At 34.1% G+C, this 13908-nt stretch overlaps 2 protein-coding genes across 4 annotated transcripts; one reads left to right on the top strand and one right to left on the bottom strand.

Annotated features, from left to right (window-relative positions):
• Positions 1–7: 7 nt before the first annotated feature.
• On the bottom strand, positions 8–5150 carry rabepk (Rab9 effector protein with kelch motifs). Of its 2 annotated transcripts, none has more exons than XM_065251074.1 (8): positions 5043–5150; positions 4620–4676; positions 4385–4539; positions 3628–3783; positions 3366–3539; positions 3132–3281; positions 2045–2194; positions 8–1215 (listed from the first exon to the last, which is right to left on the bottom strand). In XM_065251074.1, the coding sequence occupies exons 2-8, from the start codon at positions 4670–4672 to the stop codon at positions 995–997; spliced, it is 1059 nt and encodes a 352-aa protein (XP_065107146.1). In that variant the 5' UTR covers positions 4673–4676; positions 5043–5150; the 3' UTR covers positions 8–994. The 2 variants fall into 2 exon arrangements, with proteins under 2 accessions (XP_065107146.1, XP_065107147.1); XM_065251075.2 differs by lacking the exon at positions 5043–5150 and adding an exon at positions 4883–5027.
• A 452-nt stretch (positions 5151–5602) lies between these two features.
• On the top strand, positions 5603–12236 carry gng10 (guanine nucleotide binding protein (G protein), gamma 10). 2 transcript variants are annotated; one of them, XM_065251072.1, is made up of 3 exons: positions 5603–6670; positions 8040–8172; positions 11197–11627. In XM_065251072.1, the coding sequence occupies exons 1-2, from the start codon at positions 6590–6592 to the stop codon at positions 8163–8165; spliced, it is 207 nt and encodes a 68-aa protein (XP_065107144.1). In that variant the 5' UTR covers positions 5603–6589; the 3' UTR covers positions 8166–8172; positions 11197–11627. The 2 variants fall into 2 exon arrangements, with proteins under 2 accessions (XP_065107144.1, XP_065107143.1); XM_065251071.1 differs by lacking the exon at positions 11197–11627 and adding an exon at positions 11640–12236 and having other exon boundaries at positions 6486–6670.
• Positions 12237–13908: the final 1672 nt, after the last annotated feature.

The following is a 13908-nucleotide window of genomic DNA, read 5'->3' as shown; positions in this document are numbered from 1 at the left end:
TTTTCCCAAAAATACATTGTGTAGACATGCAGTTCAAGAAACAAGGTAGTGAAAATGTTAACCTTGCAATTATTTAAGTTCTTGTCCTTCTTGTTACCACATTTAGTTTACAGTATTTGGTACTTTTATTACTCAAGTTTAAAAGCTATACAGGTTTAGGTTGAACTTGAAGGGCTAGCTTTGTGTCTTCAGAACACATTTTTAGATATTTGTGATGAAACCTCTTGAGGCTTGTGCTGGTTAAATAGACTTCAGTTTAATTTTCACAATCAAGCCCAGAAAATGAAAGACATCGCCAAAAAGGTCCATGTGCCATCTGTCGTTCAATAATTATATTATGAAGTGACGAGAACACTTTTTATTTTGTGCAAAGAAAACAAAACAAACGATTTTATTCCACAATTTCTTCTCCTCCTTGGTTGTTCAAGAGCAGACTATGACGTATGCTGCTGACGTAGTTGCCAACGTACAGACACAGAATATGCTGGAAAGTAATTTGTGCATTTATACAGGTGGTTTAAGTATTGTTTGCAGAATGGCTTAAATAAAATAGTGAAAAACCAAAATGTTGGCAACTATGTCTGCCGGTCACAGCGCATGCGTTGTAGTCTGTTCATGAACATGCATTGAACAACCAAGGAGAAGAAATTGTTAAATAATTTTGTTTTTGTGCACAAAAGTGTTCTTGCCCCTTCGTTACATTATTGAACTTCTGATGGCACATGATGGACCTTTTTGATGATGTCTTTCATTCTTTTCTGGGCTTGATTGTGAACATCAAAATGCAGTCTATGGGACAGTCACAAGACTCCTGATTTTAATAAAAAATAACTTAAAATGTGTTCGGAAGACAATTGAAGGACTTGGTGGTTTAGAATGACACAGGGGTAAGTGAGTTATGATAAAATTTGAATTTTTGTGCTGAACTATCCCTTTAATGAGGAAATTATACAGGTTTATGGGAGATACATTTATTTTAAATAGTACAGAACAGTCATGTAATTACAGTAACAAGGCAATCATTGAATATCACACCCTGAGTGTCCATGCCTCCAAAAGCAAAGCAAAGATGTTTTACATCTGTTTCAGAGTTTTGAGTCGTGTTTTCTTCATCGCTTGTTGTCTTCACACGCCAAGGAATTAAACACATGGAATGGTCCAGTCTGCCAGGAGGAAGATCTCCTTCAAACTTCATCAGCGTCCATCGCTGTTTGTCTGTGATGGAAAAAGTAATAAATGTTATTTCCAAATATGTTTTCATGTAGGGCTGCACGGTTTTAAAGAAAAATGTGATACTTGATAAAAGATATGCAATATATGCTTTAAGTTTCTTAAATCAATTTAAACTTATTAAAATGTTTAAATACTGAAAATCATGTAACAACATTCACAACGTTTACATTCTTTCTAATTGTTGATCATCTTTCACACATCAAAGTCTATATTAAAACTTTGACTACATAACCTTTAGAACTGGGGTCTCCAACGTGTTGCCCACACAGAGTCTGTGAGGTGCCCTCCAAAGCACATTCTATTAATAGTCTCAATTGTAATTTTTATTTATTACATATTTTTTTATATTAGCTTGTCTTGGTTTATGTATATTAATATTTTAATATACTAAACCATATCAACAAGTAAAATAAAAAGTTTTGAGTAGACAATATCAAAACGTAGCCCTCCAGATTATTTAATCCATTGTGGTAGCCCCTGCCCACAAAAAAGTTGGAGACCCCTGCTTTAGATGTATTAAAATGATTTAGTTATTCCAAACTATTGCTATATGCACCTTTGTAATATTTTCTTTGCTTTCGCTATATTGTGCTGCCCTAGTCCTTTGATTTTAAATGTAATGCCAGCCACAACATTTATGACATAAGAATATGAAAAGCATCCATTAGAAGTCAAGCTCATTCTAAAAATACATGCATCAACTTATGTGGCCATGTGCAGTTTGGTTTTTGGTGGATAATTGGGAATTCCATCCTTGAATTTTACAGAATCGTCCGTGAATATGTCTTATAAATGAAGTATAGATACTTACCACAGTGAAACTTATACATGGCATTGGATGCTCCTTCTGATGTCATTCCTCCAAAGATGTAGATGTTTTTCCCGAATGTAACACATGCATGGGCTGCCACTCCTGGAGGAATATCTCCTTTAGCTTTTACCTTCTCCCATTTCATATTTTCTGACAAAATTGAGAGAAGAGATAAATGAAATACAACAGATTAATATAAATAAATACAATTTTACAGGTGTTCTTTTCTTTCTCTCAACAAAATGTTTCTTAGGAATATATTCCTGTACTCTTTAAAATAGATATTTCCCTTAAACCACAAAAGCTGAAAGATGGTGTTAGGGTTGCAAAATTTCCCCAAATTTTTTAAGGCTGGGAACTTTTCATGGAAATGAATGAGAATAAACTTGGAATTTAAAACAATAGGATTTATGCTCAGCTGCACTACTTCCTGAACTTCAGCCAGCTCCTTGTTTCCTGTCTGCCATTATTGGACAAACTGATTAATCCAGGTGTGTCTGATTATTGTTGTTGTGACTACTGAGGTCAGGCACACCTGGATTAATCAGTTTGTCCAATAATGGCAGACAGGAAACAAGGAGCTGGCTGAAGTTCAGGAAGTAGTGCAGCTGGGCATAAAGCCTATTGCAGGGTTGCCTATAACAGGGAATTAAAATGTAGTATAATCAAAAAAAATATTTAATACAGTTTCAGTTGATTTTATACCCAGCACATTCACATGCACACAGCACAATGCTTACTAGAATGATTTTTAAAGGATTTAAATGCAGGTTTCTTTCAGGATTCTTTAATGAATAAAAAGTTCAAAAAGAACAGATTTATTAAAACAAACAATAAGTTATTTAAAATTAACAAATTTAAAATTTTGTAACAATACACACTACAGTTAAAAAGAATCATGTCTGCTTATGACCAAACAAAATGTTTATGTTTGTATATGTTATTATTTGTATATTACAAATAATTCCCAAAAGTTTCCAATTTGGAATATTTCCAAAATTCCCCAGATTAAGTTCCCATGGAAAGTTACCAGTAAACTTACCGCCCCTTTGGAACCCTAGGTGAGCTACCATCAGGACAGACTCACCTGTGTCCAATGAGAACATGTCACTGTAAAACTTCTCTCCTGCCATTCCACCGTGAACGTACAGAATGGATCCCACCGCTGCGATCACATGTCCGTGCCGTGGACCGGGAGGCGTCCCTTTGGTCTCCGGCTGCATCCAGGTCTCGCTGACTGCAAACAGAGGACAAAATCTAGTATGCATGTTCATAAGCCTCGTGCAATGGTTTTCAAGACCAGTTTAGTAATTTGCAAAACCTGTATCAAAAACGTGGACTTGAGAATCATTAACAGGTGTTGTGCCAGCATCTCCTCCCGAGAAAACAAAGAGTCGGTCTCCAATACATGCTGAGTTTGTATGATACGTTCTGGCTGTAGGAGGAGATCCTTTCACTTGGACCTTCTTCCACAAACCATGTTCTTTATTATTGTCTGTAAGCATTAACACAAAAATTGTGTTAATGTGAAAGGCACATACGGGTCATGTCACGTTTTCGGTTTATATTGAGCATTCAACAACCTGATGTGTGCAAAATCTGAATGCAGTTGCGGTTTCCATTCTGCTCGGCCCCAGCAAACACCCACAGGCCCTGCGGGTCCCCCTCCGTAACAAAACTACAGTGTTCATAACGTGCCTGCAGCCCATCCCAATCTGGAATGTCCCATTCATGAGTATCTGTAAAAGATTCGATTTATCATACTTAAATGTTATATGTTATCAAGTCATTCTATTATGTAATACTGTAATTACATTTGTATTATATCACCCAAACTTTCTCAATATTGGTATCGGCCATTATAAAACCCATATCGGTTGACCACTATTACTTTTATTTAGGGCTGCAAAATGATTAATCGCAACTAATCGTTTGCAGAATAAAAGCTTTTGTTCACATCATATATGTGTGTGTGTGTACTGTGTATAATAATTATGTATATATAAATAAATATACACAGATGCATGTATATATTTAAGAAATATTTACATGTGTATATAAATTTTTATACTTATATATAGTTTATATTATATATTATTAAATACTTACTTTTTTCTTAAAATTATACATGCATGTGTGTATTTATATACACATAATTATTATACACGGTACACAAACATATATGTAAACAAAAACTTTTATTCTGCAAACGATTAGTTGCGATTAATTGACGCTTAGTGAGCTCATTTTCATACTCTGCTAATTCTTTCAGTATTTTTTTTACTTGACAAGTCACCAATGTTTAGCTTAATAATAAAAATGTCTGATAGACTGCAATACCCAGATTTATGACGTAAGATTCAGAGAAGCTTCCATTAGGATTAGCTCCTCCAACTACTATGATTCGTCCCTTGCCCCCATCCTTTGAGGGCAAAAATGTGCATGTGTGACCCACAGAAACACCAGGACCTGCACCTGTGGGTACAACAACATACCTGTCCACAAAACATAAAGAGAACCATTAAAAGTTTATACATGAATAGAAAGAGAACATAAGGAAAGTGTCACGTAATACCATTGTCTGTTCTGAGGCTTTTCTTCAGGCTCAAGAATCGGAAGGAGCTCCATTAACCTAATTGTATAAAAAAAAAACATCAGCAGAAGTATGAACATCAATATCTGCATTTAAACTGACGCTTGCGTGACAGTGTCATATTTGTCTGTTGTGTTTTACTTCACACAGTCATGCAAAAGGAACCAAAGCCAAACCTCCGCAAAAACTATAAACGTTCACGTCTTGATTGAGAACTGATTTTATAAAGTAAAGCTATCATTAACCTGTTTCAATGGACGACAGCTCCGTTGCCATCGTTACACGAAAGCACGAAGCACCTTTCAACGCGCTACACGTGAGCGTAATGACGTGATCTACATTACAGCGGTCTCGGGCAATATCACATAAAAGCACAGTTTTTTTCATTCACAGATGTAGGTATACCTTCATAAATGCCCTGATTAATATTGGAAACGGTCTGTAGAGACAGAATAAGGAAGAATCGTAGGAAGGATACGCAAGTCAGTAGTGTGTGAAAACGCTACTGTGAAGAAAAACTAAACGGAAATGCTGTCATAATAAAAGTTGGAATCGCTTCTAAAAAAAAGAAAATCTAAAGGATGCACGTAGATTCTGCCTAAACATTAAATATGCATAAGCCCAATAAAATAATGTTAAATTATACATTCATTACAAATAAATAATTTACATGTTATACAGATCTAAATTGGCACATCAAACCTGCGCAAAACAGGACAGAACAGACACCCAAACTACTGTGGTTGCTGACAGAGGTTGTTGTTGTTTACAGGGTACTGCAATTATGTTTTTAATACCGCTTTTAAATATTATAGGATAGTAAAAAAAGGAGGAAATGTAATCTCATCTACTCTCAGATTCGTACATAACCCAATATTTCTGACTATGAGGTTTGTCTCTTCAAAGCTCGTGAGCTCGTGAACGCAACATTTCGGGGCGTTGCCGATAACTGCGGACACACCACTGATCTATATAAATGACTGGATTGCGCATAGAACGCTTGACGTAACCGAGTGAGGTGAAGCCAGCACAGAGTTCGAGCCGCCATCTTGGTATACCCAACCGGCAGAGAGCGCCATTGACTTCCATTCAAAATCATGATCAAAATGTACCCCCTTTACAGCGTATCAGTTACACAAGGTTAATTTTTAGGATATGTGTACGTTAATTATTTGTTTATTCTGGTGTTATTTGCAATGTTTATGTTTTAATCGGGCAGGATAATGGATTTATAAAAAACCGTTAAGGTGAGTGTGACTGTTGCATTTGTTAATGACACGGGTATAAATAAAGTTTTGTTTGACATTCAGCTACACTGTGACGGTCAGCGTTATTTCTCTAAATAAGTTTAGGTAACATGTAAGTTTAGATAACATAATTACAAAACTAGCAAATTATTGCATGCACATACGGTACAAAGCATGATTATTTATTTAGATTTCAGAATGAGCACGTTTATTGTCACTAAATATGCTGCGGTCTGTCTGCTGATCTGATACTGTAATAAAGATGAATGTATAATAACTGTTTAAAACAAATTGTACAACTTTCAGTAAATAACTATTTACATGCTTTGGACGTTTGTGTTGTAATAATGTACAGGGTAACTTCACATATAAAAACGAAGACGAGTAAAGTGATGTTTTATCATTAAAATCTGATAACGTCCATTGATTTAATAGAACGTTTGGGTATACCAACATGGCGGCGCGGTGGCTTCACAAGTGTGACGTCATGCGCAATCCAGTCATTTATATAGATCAGTGGGACACACCCATTCCATCCAGCCCTTGAAACCACGCCCATGACTCCGCCTACGGACTCGACCACGCCCGCACCAGCCCTCTTTTAGTTGAGTTCAACAGTTAGTCAGACTCATGCACACATGAGACATCTTCAGACAGACACGTTGGATTTTATATCTTCCTGGTTATATTTGACACTAAAGTAAGATGTCTTCAAACTCAAACCTGAGCAGCATGAGACGAACTGTTGAACAGCTGAGACTGGAAGCCAGCGTGGAGAGAATCAAAGTAAGTGTGTCAATCACATTATATAAATAATACAAAATAAATGTTTCTTTTCAGTGACGACATTCTTAGAAACAACTTCATAGTGTGAGTGTACTGTAGATGAAGTTTTTTCATTCAAATGATGTGTGTGTTTGTATCATGGTAGCATTTGCAATAAATAAATAAATTACTGGCTTATATTTGTGTGATATTCATGGTGATGATCTTCACTAAGATATTAAAGTATGATAGCTGAAATAATAATAATCATTTTAATTAATAATAAATAAAGTTGAATAAATAAAAATTATTAGTAATGCATAACTGTTAATTGTTAATTGTTTATTTATTAAATTATTGGTGGATATTGAAAGAAGATATTAATCAGGTTTATTGTGCTTACTTCAAACCGTATACTTCTGCTTTGCTTCTGTAAAAAATTACCGTAGCTGTGCAGCAGTTTGCCAGTAACTTACTGTAGATTGATATTTAAGTTATTGGCAACAGTTTGTTCAAAGAAAAATAAATATTAAACAATAACAACGTTTTTGTCTTTACAGAGTAAAAAAACAGCCTCATGCAAAGCATTCTGGGAACTAGAAATCCTCATCAACCTTTTTCATTTTTTTCTGATTTTGGTTCCCAATAACGCTTTGCATAATGCTGTACTTTTTTTAGTTTTTTTCTGTAAAGATAACGTCTTGTAACGTCCAGTAAATAACATACATTTAAATCTACAGTAAGTTACTGGCAAACTGCTGGCGGTAATACTGTATTTTTACAGAAATTTGTTAACAGTGGTTAAAATAGAAAATGAGACTTATTTGTCATCGCTATCATATTGCATTTGAGGAAATATCTAAAACTTCATCTTTTTTGTGTCTTTTCTTTCCTCCCTTATTTTCACTTCTGACTTTTATCTTACACCACATTAACACTCAGTAAAAACCCTTGCTTGTGAAAAATGCTTGTGCATCAGACTTTCATATCTTTATAACAACTTTTGTTTGATGCAAATTAGCCTTACACAGAAGAGCATACACAAATAAGACAGGTGCAAATATTGACAGGTTGTGTAACACGATGCCATACCTTCCTCCTAAACTATCATAAACAGCACAACCATTCAAATCAAATACAGGTGTAAAATCTACACTCTTAAAAAAAAAGGACAGCTATGCTATAGAAATGTTTTTTTTTTGCTTTCTCAAAAAACCATTCAGACATTAAACAAAATTAATTTCTTACCTTTTTATTATCTAAAGAAGCTTTTGTGCAACAAAAAAAGGTTCTTTTTGGCACCATTCAGCAAAAAAAAAAACTTTATTTATTTTTTAAGAGTGAAGGTCCTGAAGCAGACCCATAGATCTGTTTTGTCTTCATCATGCAGATTTCTCAGGCCGCGGCTGATCTACAGCAATACTGTCTCCAGAATGCCAGTAAAGATGCATTATTGGTGGGAGTACCAGCGGGCAGTAATCCATTTAGAGAACCACGGTCATGTGCTCTCCTCTAGACTGAAGGTAGACGTTTCTTTAAATGAAATCAAATGTTTTAATCAGAGGTGGAAGTAACGAATTACAACTACTCACGTTACTGTAATTAAGTAGTTTTTTCGTGTATTTGTACTTTTATGAGTACATTTTTAAGTCTGTAATTTCCCTTGTACTTAAGTACAAATTAAGGTAAGTAATGTACTTCGCTACTTTGAAAATCACATTCGTTACTAAGTACTTGTAGAATTTGAATCAAATTAATATTCAAATCTTTGACAGCATTTGGATATCCAATAGAAATAATTGATCGTGGGCGGGCCAATAAAAACCCTTGTATTTGAACCGGAAAAAAGCCCGGTCTCTGCGTCCTTCACTGTGACGTTGTATTTAGTGCTTTAATGTCAAAGAACTTTGGCGTTATGGACGCTGAATTAATTAAAAATTCAAAAGAAATACCGGATGATGAGTGCCCATGGCCGCACCTGGGAGTTGTTCAAACAGAGGAAGGAAAGGAGACAGCGTGTAAATGTAATGCAAACTTTGTTTGCCATCTGCAGTGATTTCGGCTTACAATACTTCAGCCTCTAATCTCAAAAAGCACATTATGGTAAGAAGACTTATAACCATATTTATTTGATCGTCTTCGTTTTTAATGTTGGGTAGACCTCACGATAATTTGCCAGAAAACATCACTTGAAACATGTAGGTATGTGACAAAATGACGTAATACGCACGAGCGCTTTGTTCCCACGGCTGTGTTCCCAGCAGGTATTCAGCGCCAGACACGTTGGTGACTTAGGAAATCTGTCATATCTTTGCTTTGTGAAAACCTCTAAAGCCCATATACTAGTGACATAAATTACTTCCTCACGTTGATTCTCACGTTCGAATTTCCAAGATTGCTGTCGTAAGAAGAAAGTTATAAGCGAAGCAAAATTTCTCTCGTGTTTGGCATTGAAATCCTCTATGAAGGCGAGTATTTTTTGTTTCAAACCAAATACTTTTGATAGAATATACATTTAACTTGAATTAGGTGAAGTTTGGGATTGATTGTAACATTCGCATGTGCTTTTTTAAGATCCGCAAGTGACGTTGTTGTCAAAAGCAGAATCGCCCATTCAATCATATTGGCTTCCAAAACTTCTCCGTTTTCATCAATCCGTGCATTATTTTTTAAAGTAATCATACAGAACGAAGGATTAGAATCTCTAGATTACATTATTGGCATAATTTTGTCAAACATATAAATAAATACATGCATGCAACATGCATGCGTTTATTGAATTATTATTAATGATAAATAACATAATCATCAATTAATGTATTAATAATATCTGACCATTTAAATTGCTCGCAAGCATTATTAGTCAATTAAGAAATATTAAAGAAACAATGAAATGTGTTAAAGTGTTTGGTCAAGCGGAAGTTTTTCATAGTTTTATAGTTTTAATTGGGTACAAAAATGCCCCCTAATTTTCGAGTTAAAAAATTCCATAACTTTCTTAATAATTATCAGATTTTAATAATTTAAAAACCATGTTAAAGTTCTTTTTATTATCTATCATATGGTTATAATTATATATGTATTTATATTTTTTGTCACATACCTAAAACATGAGCTTCAGTTACCTAGGTGACGAGCACGTAGACCGTAAAAAAAGATTTAACATTGTAAAATGGTGCTCAAAGTTAAATTTCATGTCATTGTCAACATTGTATTATTCATATTGAATCAGTGTTTTAAGCTTATAATAATAAACCGTCTAATAAGGACTCTTTTTATCAAATTCGTCTGTTGCCGCGTCCCACTGGCGTAGCAGTGTAACTGCACTGACAGCCTGTCTAAATTACACATATGTCAGTGCTAAATCATAAATGCTGATAACTTTTGAAATATTAGTAGTGTACTTTTGGAAAGCTTTCTTGTCCAATAATATTTTTAACTCTTTTCCCCGCCATTGACGAGTTATCTTGTCAATTAAGAAAAAAAAATCATTTGCATAAAACGTGTTTCTGAAGAATTTATGTTAATGTGCAATACCGCGATTGTCCACTAGATAGCGGACTTAACCAATTTATGGATAAACTGAAGCCAAAACGTTATTTACTAATTTTATGTTTGATATTCGTTCTGAATCTGATCTCTAACTTAATTCCTTCACAAAAATGCAATTGTTTCAGCTTTTTGCTAAAAAAATGTGTATTTGTAAAGAAAAACACCAATATTTAAGAGTTTATAAGCAGGGGAAAAAAAGGATGGAACGGTTTTTCACTTTTTTATTGTTTGTTTGAAAGTAGAGGGTCTGTTCTTTCATTTGATATATATATTTTTAGAAGAAAAATTTCCTGGAAGCATTTTGTAAAACTTTTGTGAAAATCATAAAAAATGCTGGCGGGCAACTTTTCGAAAAATGGCTGGCGGGGAATGAGTTAATGTAAAAAAATCTGTTTTTAAATAAAATAACCCAACAAGCTTATTTATGTTGTATCATAATTCATTAATAATAATAACATTAGACCATTTTTATAACTTGATAAAAATTATATGAAGAAACAATATGAAATAATATAGCTGCTGTTAAAATCATATAACATTCTTTAAACAGACAAAATTCCTGTACTATGTGTTTATTCGTATAAAACACAAATTGCCTGTTTTTAATCCATTCATATCTCTGATTTCATTCAATGGATTTAATGTTTATTCAATAAATATCACCGGCTAAAAAGTAATTTGTACTTGAGTAGTTTTTAAGAGGGGTACTTTGTACTTTTACTTAAGTACATTTTTAACACCAGTACTTTTACTTGTAATTGAGTATTTTTTTAGCAACTACTTGTACTTGTACTTGAGTACAAATTTTCAGTACTCTTTCCACCTCTGGTTTTAATGCAACAGTAATGTAACAGTTTTCTGTTTACTTATTAAAATAAATAAACCAACTGCATGCATATTTGTCTTGAGGTTACACGCAGTCTACATAGACATAAACTCATTTAACCCAGATATTCTCAATGGTCATATGCAGCTGTGTGGTATATTATTTTTAGTCCTGCATCCGGCTGGCCATTTGGAAAAAAGCAGGACTGTTCAGAGTCTTGTATCATCAACAGGAAGTTAAGTATACAGAAGAATGGAGTTAGTATACAGGAAGTCTTGGGGGTTTGGTATGTGATACCTCCAAGAGATTACACTGTATGCATTTCCTATTGTGTGTGATGTAATACATTTTGCAACCTCAGATAGATGGTGTTGTTTTAAAGAACTTTGTGTTAAAACAAAGTATTGTACAAAGTAATAAAAAGTCATGGCGGGTGGTATTACTGTAGCCAGCAGACATTAAGATTCAGGAAACGTCTGTCATACTTCTGCTGTTGACCACTGTGAGTCTGGGTTTTTCTTCATAGAAGACAGACTTTGCTATACTTAGCTTTGCATGAGATGAAACATGTCAGATTTTCAATTGATTATAGCACTGGCCTTCTTTTCACAGGAGAATGGAGATCAAGGAAGGAAAGACTGATATTTTATTTTTGTGATATTTTATGTAAATCATCATGAGTTTTGTGCCTAGGAAGAATACGGATGTTTAAGAAGATGGATGCCTTCATTTTCAAATATTTTGTTGTGTAACATGTTTATCATTCAGCTTTTTGTATTATTTAATTGTATTTGTAAACCAGCCCTGATAGCAATAGGCTCCGCTCCGAAGTTGGAAACTCCGGTGCGGATCTGCCCCGGGGTTTATTGCTATCAGGGAGAGAATGCAAATTCCTGTGTCCAAGCATCCAAAAATAAAAAGGTTATAAATGAACTAAATAAAAAAAAACACTTGTGTGCAAATAACAGAATAGCCTTATAAAACCTAGTTTGCTACTGGTTAATATCAATTGAAGTGTCATTTAAGTTGCAAGTTATTCACCAGGATGTGTTTTAAGAGTCTTGTCACTTTTAGGTCACAAACATTGCATCATCTATTCCACAGATCTGAAGTAAGAAATTTGCAATATCTAATGAATACTGCAATAACCTCCTGCTGTACTGTAATGCATTCATTCCTGTGCAACTGAAATAAAGTTGCAGTAAAAGATTCAAAGTTTCCTGTTCTGATTGTAAAGTGGAAGAGCCATAAGAGCATTTATAAACAACATGTAAGATAAAGGACACGGCAGACTAAACATATTTCCTCTTATATGGGCAGAAAAAGACCCTGTTGCTCTGGATATAATCAGATCTGTCTGGGTGGACACAAAAACCTCTGTGACCCATCAACCTAAAAATAAAAATAAATCTCTCTGTGTATTTCTGTCTTTTAGCCTGCGAAATATAGTTGAATTTTCCCATGCATGCTTGCATATTGCTTGCATGATCTCTAAGTGAATCATTTTTCTTAAACTGTTTTTAATGAAACAAATTATTCATTCACTGAATGATATATAACTCATTTGTCTAAAAGTTTCTGGTCTGTGCATGGAGATCTTAAGAGTTTTAGTTTATAATAGTTGCTGTCTATCTATGTTCTCACTTGAGTCTTTCTGTAAGTCCACATCACTTTAATAAAAGGAAGTGTCTGCTTCCTGTTTCTTCACAGTATTTTGGAGGTAGTTGCACTTTTATAAGGATTTTGGGAGTATATATGAATGGTTATAATGTTTATGCACTAGGTATGTGTGTCTGTGTTTTAGGTCCGTGCATATTAATGTTCTCTACTTTTGCCATTCCAGTACATCATGCAAATATTTGTGTTTGACTTTGTCAATGCCTATTGTGTAATAACCTCTCACATAAAGCTATTACTTCACACGAGCGTGTTATAATAGTGAACCGGACATATTGTTCATAAACATAATCTCCAGTTTATTTACAAACTTGGATAAAAAATGTGTTTAATAGTTTCACATCCCTCTCTCGTGCTATAGTGAGGAAGCGTTGGAAAAGAACACTTTGGGCAATTTTACTTCTGTTACCTCAAGCTTAACTGCTGAGGGTTGACAATACAATGACATAGACAGTATATGCACCATATCTGTAGCTGAATCAACTGTTGCTTAATGGCCTCATCCTCTTATAAAGGACTTATTCAGTAGTCTCTTGTTTCTATCTTATTTTAATTAACTTTGCTGCACTCTGTGTAATCTTAAAAACCAATCACTAGTCAACTACCCTGTAAAATATTTCTGTAGAAATTACAGTATTACTGGGTATTACTGGCAACTAGCTGCCAGTAACTTACTGTAGATTTTATATTTATGTTATTTACTGGCAACAGTTTGTTTAAAGTTACATGAACATGAAACATTTTCAGTCTTTATCTTCTACAGTAAGTTACTGGCAACCAGCTGCAAAATTACAGCAAATCTAAAACAGTAGGTTGAATTGACTTGCAAAACCAAGTTGTTTTATCTTAAGGCTACATTTGTTTAAGTATATAGCATTTGGTGCGAATTATGTAGGTTTTCTGTAGTATATTCTGATTTTCTACTACGTTCACTAAAACCAGAGTGTGAATTAGGGATGCATAACTTTTAACCGTGATTAATCTATGGCAGAATAAAAGTTTTTGTTTATATCATATATGTGTGTGAACTGTGTATAATAACCTTGTATAGATAAATGCCCACACATGCATGTTTATATTTAAGAAATATTTACATGTGTATATACATTTGTATATTTATGTATAATTAATATTATAAATATAGTCAAGTAGATATGTATACTTATAATTATACATGCATGTGTGCTTATTTATATATACATAA

This window comes from Paramisgurnus dabryanus, chromosome 5, assembly GCF_030506205.2.
Source record: "Paramisgurnus dabryanus chromosome 5, PD_genome_1.1, whole genome shotgun sequence".
Taxonomy (NCBI): domain Eukaryota; kingdom Metazoa; phylum Chordata; class Actinopteri; order Cypriniformes; family Cobitidae; genus Paramisgurnus; species Paramisgurnus dabryanus.
Note: the sequence above shows the minus strand (reverse complement) of the source record. Positions and strands in the feature narration are given on the sequence as shown.

Bases quoted from the DNA above. Each gene is read 5' to 3' on its own strand.
- gng10 (XM_065251071.1), top strand. From the start codon at position 6,590: ATGTCTTCAAACTCAAACCTGAGCAGCATGAGACGAACTGTTGAACAG. The intron at 6,671-8,039 runs GTAAGTGTGTCA...TTCATCATGCAG, and splicing joins CCAGCGTGGAGAGAATCAAA to ATTTCTCAGGCCGCGGCTGA.
- rabepk (XM_065251074.1), bottom strand. From the start codon at position 4,672: ATGGAGCTCCTTCCGATTCTTGAGCCTGAAGAAAAGCCTCAGAACAGA. The intron at 3,540-3,627 runs GTTGTTGAATGC...TAATGCTTACAG, and splicing joins TCAGATTTTGCACACATCAG to ACAATAATAAAGAACATGGT. The intron at 3,282-3,365 runs GTTTTGCAAATT...CTCTGTTTGCAG, and splicing joins AGTCCACGTTTTTGATACAG to TCAGCGAGACCTGGATGCAG.